We start from the raw sequence: 17,005 nt of genomic DNA, 5'->3' as shown, positions 1-17,005 counted from the left end.
GTGTATATGTATATATCATAAACCAAGTTTCTGGTTCTGATCCCAAGATTCTGAAACCCTTAATCGAAAGCATATTTTATTTTCCCCTCCTAATCCTTATGGTCAAGATCTAGTAAATGAAAGGTGCCTACTGGTTCATAAAATTTAAAAGATATAAGTTCTTTCCTTGATGCTTCATAACAATGGCTTTGTTTCATAGGGTATACCGGGGCTAAAATATCTGGTAAACACAATGAAAAATTATTTTTTTTAAACTGTCATTTTCAATGAATTAAATTGAGGAACAAATTTCGAATTGTTTACTAATAAAATATTTATAGAATGGCTAGAGTCTCCCCCAAAACGGAATAAAACAAGCTTTTGACCTCTTCTTTAAAATGATGTCAAATTGAATATAGATATCGTGATTAATTTTTAAATGATTTAACATAGAATGTCAAGAATTTGTTTAATTTCTACATGATTCCTTTTTACGACCATTAAAAATCGTGCTTCACTTTTGCGAGTACACAAAACGTTGTAAAACGTTCGTTCTAATGTTCGTGCATTGCACTGCGATGATTTGGATCGCATTCGGTCCCGTCTGAATAGTATGCATGTCCACTATTTTGAGGAGACTTGATGCGAGCACTAAAACGAATGCAACGAATGCGAGAGCTCGTGCAACGTATGCGAGAGCTCGTGCAACGTATGAGAGAGCTCGTGCGAATCTAAAAAAATTCCGGTCGCAAAGTGTTGTAAAGTTATATAATCATTATGAAAAATATGCATTGCCATTCTAAAGTGCATGCACCTACGATTGTATACAGGCTTTACAATTCTTTACATTACGTTTGAATGACCCCTTTTATGTAATATTTACGCAGTTTAAAACCATGCTATTTATATCTCGTAAACTCATGTTCAAATTTTCACTACCAGGAGACAACAGAAGATCTGAAAGAGGCCTTGATCAAAATGATCGACTATTCAATGATTTCTAATTCATCGAAACAAGTGGAATAAGATGCTGAATTAAAAGAGCAGGTAAATAAAAACTTCGGTAAACTTCATCGATTTGAATTCTTTGTTTGTACATTGATACTCTTCTTACAAAGATTTTTTCTGTTTATTACTGATAGATGTATTATCCTGGTGTTTTGTTCTAATTTTTATGTTTTTAAACGATAAATACGTTTACTCTATTGGAAAATGCGCATGTAAAACAAGTGGCTATCAATAAAGAAAGATGTGTAGTACATAATTCAATATTTTACCTATCTATAATCACTGTGTTTGGATTGACTGGTTGCCTAGAAACCAGTCTTTTGACGACGTGTAACTTCTGACTTTCATTAATATGTTTTTTACATATATCTGGTTCATTTTGTCGCTTCAAGATACATTTGTTTTTTAAACATTGAAAGAGAACTCACTAGATCCGTAGGTGAATAGTCGCTAATTGGATCTTGGAATGAATTTTGAGTTTGCAAAACATGAAAGAAACGGGATATTTTAATCGCGAGATAATGTCAATTTTAACTCGAAAGACTCAAAATGAGATCAAATCATCTCATATTATAATTTCAATAGAATAAATCCTAAAAATCACTAACCATAAGCATTTAAAAAATTTCATTACTTTATTTTGGTGTTTTAGAATCTATTAAAGATTAAAGCTGCCATAATAGGGCATGATCGCGATTTGAATTGAACTTTGCGTTTCTATTTAAAGTGTTGAAATGACTAATTTGAATTTTTCCAAATTGTCAGCCAAAATTTATATGTCAGTTATCGATTCATACGATTTATGCAGAGCTCATAACTTTTTTAATGTAAAGAAGGCGTGTGCAATGTTTTGTTAATGTTTGGTAAATACTAGTTCACTTGTTAAAGGTCTGTCTCAAATAGATTTTTCTCCCTGCTAGTTCATTATGAATATAAAGAAGAGGACTTATTGTTCTCATTTATTTGAGTTTTCTATTCAACATTGAGTATGTAAACAGAGCATGACAATTAAACTTTACTTTGATAACAAAGACATATATACTCTAAATTCCGCTAATAACTTGGCGATTGACACTCAGGCTTTGGTAAGTCATCAAAATAACCTTAATAAAGCAATCAGAACATCAAAAATAAAAATTTGAACTTGGAAACGCTTAGCTCCTATTGTGATCATGTGAAAACATATACATCACACAGTACACGTATTAAAACAGCTTAACCTTAAACATTCGTTTGTGTTAGCTAAAAGGTTTTTCAAAAATATTTTATTTTTATGATTTATTGATCTAAAGCCAAAATGTATTCCAACAATTTTACTTTCTTTAAATAAAAAAATGAAATGATTAATGGATAAATCACAAATTATAAATAAATGCTCAGGTGATGAAATAATGCATGGGCTTAATTTGGAAACTGAATTTTAATTTTTACCTTTAGGTCAAAATGGCCACAGGTGGAAAAATTTTGACAGAGCTCCAAGATGAATTTTGTGAATGTCCAATATGTACAGAGGAGTACGATGAGGATAAACATGTTCCAAGAGTTTTGCCTTGCCAACATTCATTCTGCACGGAATGCTTAACGAAAGGTGTAAAACGAAACAAACTCGTATGCTCAATGTGTAAAAAGAGCTACAATCTTAAAGAGAAAGGAATAGAAACGTTCCCAAAAGATCTCACACGGCGAAATTTAAAGGACATTTTGGAGAGATTGACTGTAAATTCGTGTACTGTTTGCCGAAGATTGGAAAGTGTGCGATATAAGTGCACCGTATGTAAAAGCAATTTGTGTAAAGCTTGTTACAAAGTACGAAAATCTTCAGAATGCAAAACACATCTATTCAAAGAAGCTCAATGTGATGATAACGAGACTCCTGATTCCTCTCTGGATTCTCTAGAAACCAACGACAAAAATATCTGCACGATTCAAGGCCATGAACATAACAAGTTAAAGTTTTATTGCAACAATAAACAATGCCGGAAATCAATTTGTTCCAACTGTACAACTAAACAGCACAAAATGCACGAGTGGGAGGAACTAGATGTCGTTTATAGTTGCCGAAAAGATTCATTAGTTAGTCGTTTGTCGACAGCCAAGAAAAAGGTTGAGTCAGCGGAAAAAGTGAAATCTTTGTACAACACTGACCGTGAAAAGGTGGCACAAAATTTAATTTCAATGATACAGATGATCAACAAAGAAAAGCAAGAAGGAGTTGACTATCTCAACCAAGTAAGCGAGGAAATATGTCAAACTTATAAAAGTACTGCTGAAAAATTGACAGCAGACCATGACAAAGAACTTCAGTATCTACAAGCCTACATTGAAAATGCCAGTGAATGTTGTTCAATATCTGAACAACTTTTGAAAGAAAATAAAGTTGCGTTTCTGTCCGTTGAAAAAACAATATCGGATAAATTGGAAATATTTGGATCCGAAGCATTTGAATACAAGAAATGTGATGTTAACATGGAACAACTTTTACTTCAGGGAAGACATGAAACTCTAAAGCGTAAAGTTGCAACCTTGAAAGAAAATTCATCAAGACATAATGATGTTATGCAGTTTTCCATAATTGGAGTAGATAAAAAAGGTGTTTCCTTAAAACGTAATATACGATGGTTGCCCAAAAAGTTTGTGGAAACTTGTAATTTCTTATTAAATAACAACGCGATTGTCAGGAAAGTATTATTATAATATTGACTATAATAATGTATATGTATAAAAATCAGAGCATGATATATTCTTACATTGGATTTATCATAATATATACTTTGCCTATACAGGCTGCAAGAGTCCAACATGGAGTTATAACAACTTTTCTATGACCTCTGTCCCTCGGTTTACCTTATATAATAATATGCAGCACCACCATCTGGCCAAATGATACAAAAGCAAACTTCACCAAAAATTAACTGGTATCAAAATAGTTTTGATATGTTTCCTTCTTCCTCCATTATTTGTTTCTATCAATGGATCACCCAAGTCGAAAGAATTTTATGACGTTACGCTGTTGCTTTCAGTCTACGGCCCTTTTTCTTGCATTTTTAAAGACATGTTCTTGCCGTGATATCATTTAGAAATCCTCTGCTCATTCAAAAACGGCTTCAAATGACGCTTTCCACAATAATTATTGAAAATCTTGATGTTTTGACATATTTTGACCGGGCCGTGCGTAATTCCTGCGACCTTTTAATACAGAATACTTTAATTTTGATTTTAGGAAAAACTTTTAAAACTTTAGTTTGATTTGAAACATTCCGTTATACTTTATATATAAACCCATCTGAAAAGACAAAGAGCGGTTGTCCACGAACTTTTTGGACAGACCTCGTATCTACTAATGTTTACAATATAATTACAGCGTTATTTATAAACAATTCATTATTGCTTGATTTCTTTTGCATAAGTATTAGACCCTATGGAAAAATATAAAATTAAGAATGCTTTCAATTTGAAATTACTGTGATTTATTCATATTTATTGTTTACACTCAGGGCATCCCTTGATAAGGTTTACTAAGAAACAGTCATCTATTGAAGGTATAGTTAACTTTATTTCTACTTCGAATGCTAAGTGGTTGAAAATTTTCGTAATTACGATTAAATAATACTATTATTTTTTTTTACAGAAAAAGTGTCGATGATTAAACATTATGGAACTTTTCTCCTTGTGATTATGACGTGTGTAGCCGCCATTTTCTTCGTAATAAGAGAATATAATACGTGGTGGAATCTATCCCTTTGTGAGATGGAAAAGTGTGATGGTAAATTTATTTTAACAACAATGAGTTTTTATTATTATTTTCCGTTGAAGAAGTAGATTCGTAAGTGAAGAATACATACGAAATCCAAGAGAAAAGAAACAACCCAAATTTTAATTATTTACATTGAATGTACTATATATCAGATAACTTTTTTTTAACCCACGACTAAGCCAAAAAAGTTGTATCTCAATCCTCTATGTTATATCAAGAATTTCTCGAGAAGGAAATGATTGAAATCTCTTGACAAAACATAAGCCTACTCCCAAAATACAAAGAAAAAAAGGAAGGGGTAAACGATTATCCCGAGGCCTTTGAGTGACGTTAGCGTTGCATTTAATTAAACCTTTTGTACCAAAAATGCAATTTCAGCTCTATGACATTTGTTGCCAGTATTTTTAAGTAAGTAAGTATTAAGTAATAAATAATTTTTACATTGTTTTAGATACTGCATAATGATAAAATTAAATAAAGAGATTAAGAAATAAATTCTGTAAACAGATGTTTATATTTAATCATGACCTTTCTGTACTTAAAATTGGCAATAGTTTAATAGCTTCTATTTACTTTGAAACATACGCTTTCTGGATATAAGGAATGTTACAAAATTAAAGCAGTGTGTCTAGCAATGTCTTTAGTATTATATTGACTTGATAAAATATGGGGGTCGGTGATGTCGATTTTTAAATAAAAGGCTATTAAGAAAAAAATTGGCCGACGCTTCGCTTACTCATTTCGACATTTCATATCATTTAATACAGAAACCGCATGCCGTATGTTCTTAAAGAATTTGGAGTGGTTGCCCTTTGAAATTCTTTAAAACTAGAGTAGTTGCCCTTTGAATATATTTACGTTACATTGTTGTGTCTGGAGCAGAACAAAAACAGCGTCGAAATTTGCTCAAATCTCTACAGAGAAAAGGGATTAAACGTTCAAAATTTTGAAGAAATTATATGAGTTAAATTGGACGAGATGATCATGTTAGGCATCTTGTACATGGCTTTGCGTAGATCATCGCTATTTGTGAATAAATATGTCGCTTGATAGTCCTCGGGAAAACAAAACACTATCAGGTTAGTTACTGACTCACTACTGAAATATATTGGGTTGATCAATCTCATAGATGGCGAGGCGAAGCTTTTGTAGTGTTCCGCACAAAAACCCAAATCGACCAAAGAAAGATTATTTTATATAATTTTCTACATACATTTTGATTAGCATTAGAAATGTTAGAATTCACAAACGCATGCATTATCGTTTATGAAAAAGTGTAGGACATGTATATACCAGCATTGATATTGATAAACTGAGAGGGACAAACTAACTGATTTTATTTAAACTTTCAGAGACAGTCATATCTTTTACTAATTCAACGCATCATTCATCATTTTGCCGCTTTGAGGATGGAAACCTAGCTGCAAGCTTCTCCAGAAGGACAGACTGTAATCAAAGATGTGAAAATATAGATAGTCTCTTTATAACTCAAGGAGTACTTCTGAATCAGACAGTCAGAATTTTCGAAGACTACGATATATTAAAATTTCGTATTAGATTATCGGACTTCTCCAAATTATCATATGGGCAACAAGTTTTAACAATAGGATTTTCCTCGGGTTCCTTTTATAAAGGTGCAAATGATAATGGGTTCGAGTGGGGATTAGTTCGTTCAAAAGATGGTGAATGGATTGAATTAATTAATCCGACTAATTTTGTAGTTGCTAAAATAAGTGTTGCTAACAAAGCAAGTCTGGTTCTTAACTACGATTTAACTTTAGACTATGCAATCAAGACTATCACAGTTTTTAATCGGGAAAACAAAAAAGTGCTCGATTCATTCGAAATCACTGACAACTACTCTGAATGTATTTATATATATTTTCCATTTTTTGAAAAATCCATGGCGAAAACATCCGTGACATCTCTTTCAAAGGGAGTAGGTTTTAATCCTGAGTCAGCCTACAGTGGTGTTTATACTTCTAGGGATAACATAACTGTGCGTAATTACGTTTCTGTGGGAGAAAGAAATACTACAAGACCCTTGATTCAGGATATAGAGATTTATAATTGTACTAGGTTTTGTGTCATTCCAATTACAATGCATTTTGACCATTTTGCGTATGATAGCGATGATTCGTTCGAGCTCTATCTTGCAAGGTTTAACCATACTGATGAAGTGCTGTTGTTATCGACTGTAGAATGGAATTCATACATTATTTCTGCAATTGAATATGTTTTTGTTACTTATCCCTTGTACTTAAGCTTAAACCCGTATCTAAATGAAAATATGAGAATTGTTCCAAACGCTTTCTTCGCTTCAGGTCAATGTGCTCTGATTGTCGACAAAGGAAGTGATAGACTGACACTTAATATACACTTTTATGGCTATACATTCCCAATTCCTGATATTCTTTACCAGAAAGAATTCATCCTACGGATAAAAGTCAAAAATGCTATGAAATTGACAGTATTGCTAGAAAACCCAAACAGTTTTCCCTATATGTATTACATTCTTAGCCCGTTCTTAAATAACGTAGTGGTAGAATACTACTGTTCGTACATAATACACATTTTCACTCTGATTTTAATATATCTTTTTTACTACTATAAAATTATGTTTCGCGTTCCAATATGATTTGTACAGTCAAAAGTAAAAATTCTATTTAAGTCTTCTCTCTGAAATGGGCATTTGAATTATATGTTATACTTTAATTGTCGCTATTTTCATATGTCGGTTAACTTTCTCGTTTTTTCTAATATACCAATGAGCAAATGTCATTTAAACTTTTCTTAAAATATCATTGAATTAAAAAAAATATTTCTAAACGTTAGTATTGAGTAAGTCAAATAAAAAGCCAGACTTATTCAAAAGGGGTTCACTAGGAAGAGATTATTTGGCGATGTTTATAGAAAAAAACTTCTCTTAAGAAACAAATAGTTTGTAATTCCCAATCTTAAACATGGTAACATTTGTTATATACATACGTATATTTTATTGATGAAGACAACTTTCTTATATATTTCATTCATATTGAATTAATTTCCTTTTGTAAACTGGGTGGTAATTTATGTTTGAAGTTTAATTTGTTTGATCATTTTAGAAATACATTGCCGCATCTGTTTGTGATTTCTCATGTTGACATCTTCCTCCTCTTCCTTATCCATTTCTTACAGTGATCCCCTGTTTATTGCCATTTGTTTATTTTCGTTTATCTGATTGATGGTCAGATCTTACACTGACGTGTCTTTGAATTTATCATGGTAATTCCCTCCTGTATCCTGTTTTGAGAATTTATGTCTTTGAGCGTTCCCCAAATTTTGGTTCCATCTTGGAGTTATTTCATTGGTCCTTTATAGAAAAAGGGGAGGAGTTGTCAAAGATGAGACATGCGGGATTGATAATTATTTTACACTCTCACTTTGGATTTCTTGTTAAAATGATGTTTCTTTAATTGTGATTTTGGACTTAAATAAATTCTAAATTGTAAAACTGGATATTTTTATTTACGTTACATTACGTAACCAATATATACGTTATCACACCACATTTCATTGTATGTATCTAGATCTTAGAAATGACTATATAAATATAAATCGTGTATTTTGTGTCAATTTTATTTCCAATGTGACGTTAGTTTCATAATGAATACTTCACCTTTGTGCATTAGAATGCAAGGGGCTTTTTGTGAAATGATGTAAATTATAAGACAGAAATTCTAGAAATTAAATGATAATAGTATTAACGACTTTTAGGATAAAGAACTAGGTACAATTTCAGTCATATTTTGCCCTGTTTTAGAGTGATTTTTAAAAATATCACAATAAATTGAAATGTAACGTTTATTTGCACAAGAATATCCATAAATTAGGAATATATAAATATTTACCTGATAAGACTTTCACAAGGTTTATTGTGACGTCATAAACAGTGAAATTTCCCGTAATTTTTATAAAACTGAGCAGAAGACGCCAGTTCCCTAGTGGTTTTTTGAATAGAAAAATATGTCCGCAGCCGTCACCCTCGATGAAACCCACATTATAACTTTATCATGTAATATCACATAAAATATATTAATTTCGTTGTGGGCGACGGCTGCAGACACATTTTCCTCTTTAAAAAAAAACTATGAAAAAAATGCTATTTTTCATCATTCTTTACCAAATTTTTAAAATATGCCAAAATGCCTAAGTCTTAATAATTTTTGGATACAAGATAAAAGTGTATAACTTGGTACTTTATATACATACATGCTCAAGATGGTATATGCGTATTTTTATAAGATTTAAACAACTTTTTAATTTTGGGGCAAATGTTGAAAGAAACTGTACATTCTTCATGAAATACAATAGACAAGATGTAAAACACAGTTTTACAGAGCTTCAATTAGAAAATGCATCAAAAACTTTGTTCTTCAAATCAAAAGTGGTGTACAATTAACCTAAGAGGGTTTCAATATTAGATATATAAAAAATTTCTTATATATTATTTCTTTAAAAGATGGCCTGTACCCACTTACATGTAAGCCAAAAAAAATCCTCACAGGCCAAACTTTTCAAAATATTACACAGCAGGCAGGTATTTATCATTATTGCATATTGACATAATTTACATTAAAATTCGAAATTTTAAAAATTCCTTTGAAAAGTGTTTCCTCTTTTAATGTGGAATTAAAATAGATCAATGCGACAAAATTTGACCTAACAATACCATGTTGCTAGGGAACCAACGCATTGTTTGACCAGTATATGATTTGATTTTGTATATTAGTATCAATGTAACCCATATGCAGGGTCACAGTACAATAAGATAGTTAGGAAATGGGGGAAAACCTCATGGAAGCATGTGAGAAGATCACTGGTAGAGTTGTCAAGCCACCAATTGATTTATTATAAACATTAAGTACATAAGTTATTGATTTGGAGCTGTTTCGTACCAGAGACAAGATAACTTACTAGAGAATGTGATTGCAGATGCAAGAAGAGGGTTAATACCAGCGATCACCCTGCTCAAAAATTTCTAGTGTTAAAAAGATCATTTTAGATAAATTTCATGATAACATTTATACTGGAATCTTTTTGAAGTTGTAATGGAAAATAAAGTATTGGATGTATTATCTAAAGCTAATATGATGCTACAAGTCTTAGATGGGTGCCAGATTTAACAAATTACAACTTTCGAATTTCTTAAAGACCAGGAGAAATTTCAGGTGCAGATGCTTTGTCGAGAATATTTTTCCCCGACATTTTTAAAGCCATTTGTCATTCAGTCACTTTAGATGTTTCAGCAGAAAAGACTTAATAGCAGAGTTTTCCTGAGGAAGATATAACAGTTACAGATACGTCCGATATTGACTTGAAAAGGGAAAGAGAGAGAGAGAGAGAGAGAGAGAGAGAGAGAGAGAGAGAGAGAGAGAGAGAGAGAGACTGAAAAATGTATTTGTCAGACCTCGAGGAGAATTTTGTCGTTTTATTTGTACTTTTACCATCCAGCTAATTTTTTTTTTTTGGATTTATTTATAAGGGGGAGGTATACAAATTCTTGTATTGACAGATTATCTAATAATAAAAAAACAGTTAGCAACAGATATAGCAAAAACTTTATTTGATATATGTTTTGTTCAATACGAATTATATATAATTACCCAATTCAGATACATTTGTACTTTTTCTCTTATTTGTACTGTACCTCTGACACTATATCTACATTTGTAAAGATTTGTATATATGTACCTCATGTATCGTCAGGTTGAAGGTTTAAGTGAAAATAAATTGAATTGAGTTGAGTTATTCCTGTTTATATTGTTAAATGCTAGATAGGGGAATAGACGGTATCGGTCTCTTCGATTTTTCTATTACTATTTTTTTCAATTATATACCCATCAGGCTTGGAGCGAATTACATTGTAAAGTAATATAATGCATTACATTACCATCACTTCATGGATTAGGGCATTAAATTACCATTACTTAATTTTCTTGAAGTAATGCATTACATTACCATTACGTGAGTAAATTAATGCATTATCATTACCATTACTTCATGAAAAGTCAGCAAGTTTGAACAAAAAGAAAATTAAAAGATGAATTAAGAGTTTTTGTAAATGTTTCATAAATGAACACATATTCACAGGTTCAAGTTCATTATCAGGTTCATATTTAATGAGTTATAAAAGATTGCGGTTGCACTTTATTATCATCTAAGATTCATCTTTTTACTGCATTTTGTCGGGTGTGAAAATCTAAGATATAAATAAGTGTTCAGGCAATAATAGAAAAAAAAAATACAATACATGAACCTTGTGTATTTACTATCAGTCCAAACTATTGTACTTATTACATGTATACAACACGCATACAGAGAGAGAGAGAGAGAGAGAGAGAGAGAGAGAGAGTAAAATTATTTTCAAATGGGTTATGATACTGGAAGTAATTTTTAAGCTTCAGGAAATCATGGTTGGACAGTGCATTCTTTTTAGTGCATTCATTTTTTGCTTTTAAGGGTGTATGTCTCTTCTCCATTCTAATGGAACACAACCAATAGAAAGGGTGGTGATTTGGGTGCTTAGCACCTTTAAAAACAATGGATTGTTTTGATACTTAGATAATCCTGGAGGCACAGTGTGTTGTTAACACATTAATCACAGTAAAGAATTCACTAAATGCACAACTAATTGGAGTGCATTTTTTCAAATGATTTGAAATTCCTAATAACAACACTCTTAAAATGTTATGAAATTGTGTTGTTACAGCTAGTTATATGGACAATTCAAGAATGGATTTTGAATTTTTTTTTTCAATATGTTTAATTTTGCAACTAAAATATTTTATCTCAAGAATTTTTTTTCTTCTTTAAAACAATTTTTAATCAAATACAATTTCAGGTATTAAGTTCATCACGATTTTACAAATGAACATGCATAGAAAAGCATATATAGTAATGCCATGTAATGCCAGCATTATACTAGATTATTTGGAAGTAATGCATTACATTACCATTACTTGTAATGCTAAATTTGTGACATTACACATTACTTGCATTACTTTGAAAGCATGTAATGCATTGCAATGCATTACCATTACATATAGCAATACCCCAAGCCTGAAACCCATCAATTTTCCGTTCTTGATACTGTCAATTTTACAGAGTGTGATCCGATTTTCCGGATCACCACACTGTGGTTTTCTGACTCCGTACCATCACTCTCTGAAGCTGATGAGTAGTAAGCATTGAATAACATCTGTATCTAAGCACGTTTTTAAAAGAGTTCGTTTCAAAATAGCATCGTTATATAAGTAAACGTCATACAGTTGATTTTAAAAACAAAGTTTTGTAATTAAAACTAATAGAATAGACAAGGGTATATGATAAATCAATCATTATAACAGTAACTTGATCCAAAGAGCTGGATCACGCCAAGCTGCCAGGCGCGGATCATCAGATCAAACGAGACGATCCGCGCCTGGCAACTTGACGTGATCCGGCTCTTTGGATCAAGTTACTGTTGTAATAATATATATGTATTCGAACTAAAATAATTACTTCTTCAGCCTTTACCTGTTTTACAGAATGGGAAGCATCAAAACCAACTGACGATCTCTTCAACGAGTCTTCCCGGAATTCTTCACATTCATTAGATAACATTATCTCGCAGAGTCGACAGCAACACTCATGTAATCAGTTTGTGTGAATGAGAGTTTATATCTGTATTTCTTTATATCTATTTAATTTGTTTAATGTTATTTTTTTGGAAAAATTGATGTGGGTATGTATTGAACTTTCATTGTTATGTAAAAATATTATATATGATATTGCATTCTTTTTAAAAACATAACCATGATTTATTGAATACATACGTTAATGTTGCAATCAAGTTTATTGCGTGGTGGAATGATATTTTATCTTGATATTTTTTATGGTGGAGTTTAAAAATCCTGTTTGGTGGAAGAGATCCTATAATGTTAAACAGAGGAGGTCAAAGTCATTAGTAAAAGTTAGTTTGCTGATAAGAATAAGCATTCGACATATATGTACTTATCAGTAGTTTTTCAGCTCACCTGAACTGAAAGCTTATGGAACTTTTTCTTATCACTTTTTGTCTGGAGTTTGTCTATCTGTCCGACCGTAAAATATTTTCGACCTTTCCTCCCCCCCAATCACTAGAGCAACCGCAAAAAAGTATAATTATAAATATATGGGTTTCAAGTTGATTAAATTGAAAGTCCATGACTCCATGTCCTATTTCAAGAGGAAATGAATTAAATTGATTAATTTTTTTGATATTTTTTAAAAAATCTTCTCAAAAACTGTGGACGTTTTTTCAGGCAGTGTATTGAAGTTTGTCAATATCATGATCCTCGTGAATAGGTCATGGCCACATTGTAGGAAATGGGATTGTTACGTGGGAATATATAGATGATTTTTTTTAACATTTTTTTGAATCTTGACATTGTTATTTTCACTTGCCTAGACTGTGGGCTATGGACAATCTTTAACACGAGAGGCTCGACGTTTGATACACTTTATTAGCTATATTAACATTTGTTTAAGACCCTCTTGACAAGTGCAGCACTTAGTATGTAACAACACTATGTTTAACATAATAATATTTGGAGAAACTTGGTATCTTTTTTTTAACAGGATCTTTCTACTACATTTGACTAGATTTTATATATATCTCCACCAATCTCATATTATAATGCCTATTGTTGCTCAGGTAAGCGAAGAAGCCCAAAGACCACTTGTCTCAGATAATTGTCATTCTCATATTCATTTTTATAAATGCACTTAAACTGTAAAATCGTGAGAAAATTACAGATGGCTTATGAAAGTCAGTATATCTATCTCATACAATTATCTTCTACAAACATTTTCCCAGGAGGGACGAAGGTAAACATTATAGCATTGTATAATCGCATTTGTTATCCGTTCTTTAGATAAATACATATGTTAATTATATTCCTCTTTGCATATGCAATCAATCTTTATTTATAAAGAGTAAGTAATAATTGAATGAGTGACGTTTATTAAAACTACCTTGTAATGTAATTATGCTTGTTAATAAAATACAGTACTTTAAAATATTCCGAGATAGTATGTTTGATATTTTATGACTTTAATAAAAAAAAAAGTACCATCAAACCCCTCGTTCCACGTAAATTTGTCTAAGTTTATTCGCAGCAGAAGAATGCAAATGGTTGATGAAAAATGATACATATTATGCATATATAGCAAAGCCGCATGTTTGTGTTCGGTGATATGTACTTTAATTGTACATGTATTTGCTAATTATTTCTGTTTCATTCATTGCTATTCATACATTTGGCCACATTTCGATATAAAATTTCGTTTTGAGTAATTTAATATCATCTAACATACAAAGATTGTAGAGTCAAAATTGTTACATAATTAACCTCACATAAAATGATCTATAACTATCAATGCTTTAGTTTCCACACTCCGTTATTTCTTTATTCATAATTATTTATCTTTTATACTTTATGTTTAAGCATGCAATCGTTTAGACTGATTATCATATAGAAGAAAGAACCAAAACGGTTAAACTGTGGTAATATTTTATTACCTTCTTTTTAATAAATCTGTTCGAGGGACAGCTATATAAACATATTAACTTTTTATCTCAAGATCAACATGAGGATCTCGGTGATAGTCTGTTTTGCTATCACTGCATGGACAGCGTCCAGTGTCTGCGCTGTTGACACGAGTCACATAACAGACGGTCTGCATCTGGCTGGTGACATCGCAGGGTACATAGAACAACAGGACTTCACAAAGACCATCACCAAGCTTGCCTCGTCTGCGTCATCATACTTTGGAATCGTCGGAACTGTATTAGGCTTTGTTTTTAGTTTATTTGACTCGGGGCCTTCAGCTGAATTGTTGGCGATAGAAAAGTTGAGCAAGGAAGTAGCTCTCCGGTTTGATCGAGTTGATCATCAGTTCACTGCAGTCAAGCATGAAATAGACTGGAAGAGAGTTGAGTTGCAGTTCTCTGCATATGAGAGTAAAATTCATGCCGTCGGTCAGAAATATTTAGATCTAACTGCTTCTACAACCAAACATGATTTTACCGTACGAAAAAGTCTTTTTATCGGGAACTACGAACAAGACTTCTCCAACTCCGCGGACAAAATTTACGATGGGGTTGTTAACGAGCACCAGGTCTTTAATAAAGCTCTGTTCGATTCAGCAATAGACAACTTCGAATGGGATAGAAAAAAGACACAAAACTTTATGCTCGGAGTAACTAAAGTCCTTATGTTTGGTGCTACCTTAGAGCTGGCTTATTATCACCTGAAGTATCCATCACAGGAAAGCTTCTATCGACACCAGTGGCAAGTTAAGTTTGAAAAGTTCAGACAAAAGATGATTGCTACAGACCACAAACAGGAAACTCAATACGGACATCAGCTGTCCATAGACGTTGATCGCTACGTCATAAACCACGCCCATTCCAGCAATAGTGATATTACAAACCACCTATTTGACGTCATAAACAGCAAGTACTATTGGCGAAACTGGATGGTTATGGTAGCTGACCACTCAACTGACCCAGCAAAGTACGCTGTACATACTTGTGGTGGAGTGACAAATAACGCACATGGTAAAAATGTTGTGGTGGCCAGTGTTTCTAAAAATAAGGCTCACTTGACGTCAATTCAACAAAGCCATATTCTTCACACAAAATCATACGAAACTAGACATAGGCACGGAGGAAGACGGCGGGATATCCAAAAGAGGAACCTTCCATTTGGAGTATATGCGGTCGCCATCCATGCTGACGTCGTCTTAAGTCACATGACTAAGTCGTGTGATACATATGGTTCTGTGGGGGTGGTTCACAAGGATCTGCACCCCGGCTGGAGGTCTCCGTCAGATCATACCTTTCATCGCTATGATGGTCATTACTACAACTTGTATGCGTTTGGATAAATGAAACTCTTGCTAAAAGTGAAGAAAAAAAATGAAAATGAAACTTAGAATTATTTTTTCTGCCAATTTCCCTTTCTAAACATAATTGTCACAAAGGATCGAACTATGTCGATGTTTTATCAAATTTATTGAGATAAACTTAAAAAATAATGTTGTATATAGTCATATATAAAGTACTAAGTATAAGGAACAATGTATTATCTGTAAGATGATAAAGTGAATGTCATGCAGATCAGACAGTAACTTGTTCAGTTTAAAATGAGTGTTTGCCGAACTTTGCTGAAGTCTGTAAATTAAATCTTGTTAATTATGTGTGGTGACTGCAAATAGACTATATAGTCTTTTTCGTCCATTTCATATGTGACAAATAAAACCCGCTCATAATGCAGTCGAACGTTTAAAGATCTGTATTTCAATTTTTGCTGTAGAAGTCCTTCTAACGAAATTATAGTCCTTGTTACAACTTTTCTGTTTATTACTGTAGATTCCTTAAACGCGAGGAATTAATATCCGCGTAAAATCGCGAGAAGCCCATCTCTCGAATTTAAAAATCTTACTTTTAATTTTCGAATATAGGTAAACTATATGAAACTATGATAAAATTTCGGCATTCGCGATCTTATGTTCTCGCGATTTAATGGACAACCGTTGAATCGCGGGATTCAGTACTCGCGTAAAATAAGGAATATACAGTTTTTTTCATTTGATTTTCTTTAAACGTTGCAAAAAGTATTTTATACTAAATGAGTATATGTATTCAAACTACTAGTATAATTGAAATTGTGCCAGCAAAAAAGGTAAGGAAAATCGTAATACAATGTACAGCTTAATATTTTTTCTTAAGGTGGCTCTATACACCCAAAGTTTATTCCAATTTTCAATAGAAGACCACAAAATATTTACTTATCAAATATTTAAATGATGATAGGGATACTATAGGTATTTTTAAAGAATTGTTAAATGTTTTTTCGTGTTTTTGTAGAAATTGTGCCCGCAAAAAAGTTCACGAAAAACGTATTACAATGTACAGCTTAATATTTTTTTCTTAAGGTGGCTCTATACACCCACAGTTTATTCCAATTTTCAATATAAGACCACAAAAAATATACTTATCAAATATCAAAATGATGATAGGGATACTATAGGTATTTCTAAAGAATTGTTAAATGTTTTTTTGTGTTTTTGTAAAATATTTTTTTAAAAGATAGCTATTAACAAATTGAGAGAAATGTTTTTGTCATATGATGGATATTTCGTTCCTAAGTCCCAAGGCCAAAACACATTGGAGACTTTTCATTTCTGAGTTGAAGA

The 17,005-nt window shown here is 32.1% G+C and overlaps 2 protein-coding genes across 3 annotated transcripts; both read left to right on the top strand.

The window, feature by feature from the left end:
* The first annotated feature begins 876 nt into the window (after positions 1-876).
* Positions 877-8,234, top strand: LOC117682453 (uncharacterized). The gene is made up of 5 exons (XM_066082243.1): positions 877-1,026; positions 2,425-3,577; positions 4,482-4,526; positions 4,616-4,750; positions 6,094-8,234. The coding sequence occupies exons 2-5, from the start codon at positions 2,431-2,433 to the stop codon at positions 7,377-7,379; spliced, it is 2,613 nt and encodes an 870-aa protein (XP_065938315.1). The 5' UTR covers positions 877-1,026; positions 2,425-2,430; the 3' UTR covers positions 7,380-8,234.
* A 4,251-nt stretch (positions 8,235-12,485) lies between these two features.
* Positions 12,486-15,844, top strand: LOC136274720 (uncharacterized). 2 transcript variants are annotated; one of them, XM_066082241.1, is made up of 2 exons: positions 12,486-12,506; positions 14,387-15,844. In XM_066082241.1, exons 1-2 carry the CDS (start codon positions 12,501-12,503, stop codon positions 15,692-15,694), a joined length of 1,314 nt encoding a protein of 437 aa, XP_065938313.1. In that variant the 5' UTR covers positions 12,486-12,500; the 3' UTR covers positions 15,695-15,844. The 2 variants fall into 2 exon arrangements, with proteins under 2 accessions (XP_065938313.1, XP_065938314.1); XM_066082242.1 differs by lacking the exon at positions 12,486-12,506 and adding an exon at positions 13,552-13,630.
* Positions 15,845-17,005: the final 1,161 nt, after the last annotated feature.

Source organism: Magallana gigas, chromosome 4, assembly GCF_963853765.1.
Source record: "Magallana gigas chromosome 4, xbMagGiga1.1, whole genome shotgun sequence".
In the NCBI taxonomy this organism is placed as follows: domain Eukaryota; kingdom Metazoa; phylum Mollusca; class Bivalvia; order Ostreida; family Ostreidae; genus Magallana; species Magallana gigas.
This window is presented reverse-complemented; position numbering and strand designations above follow the sequence as displayed.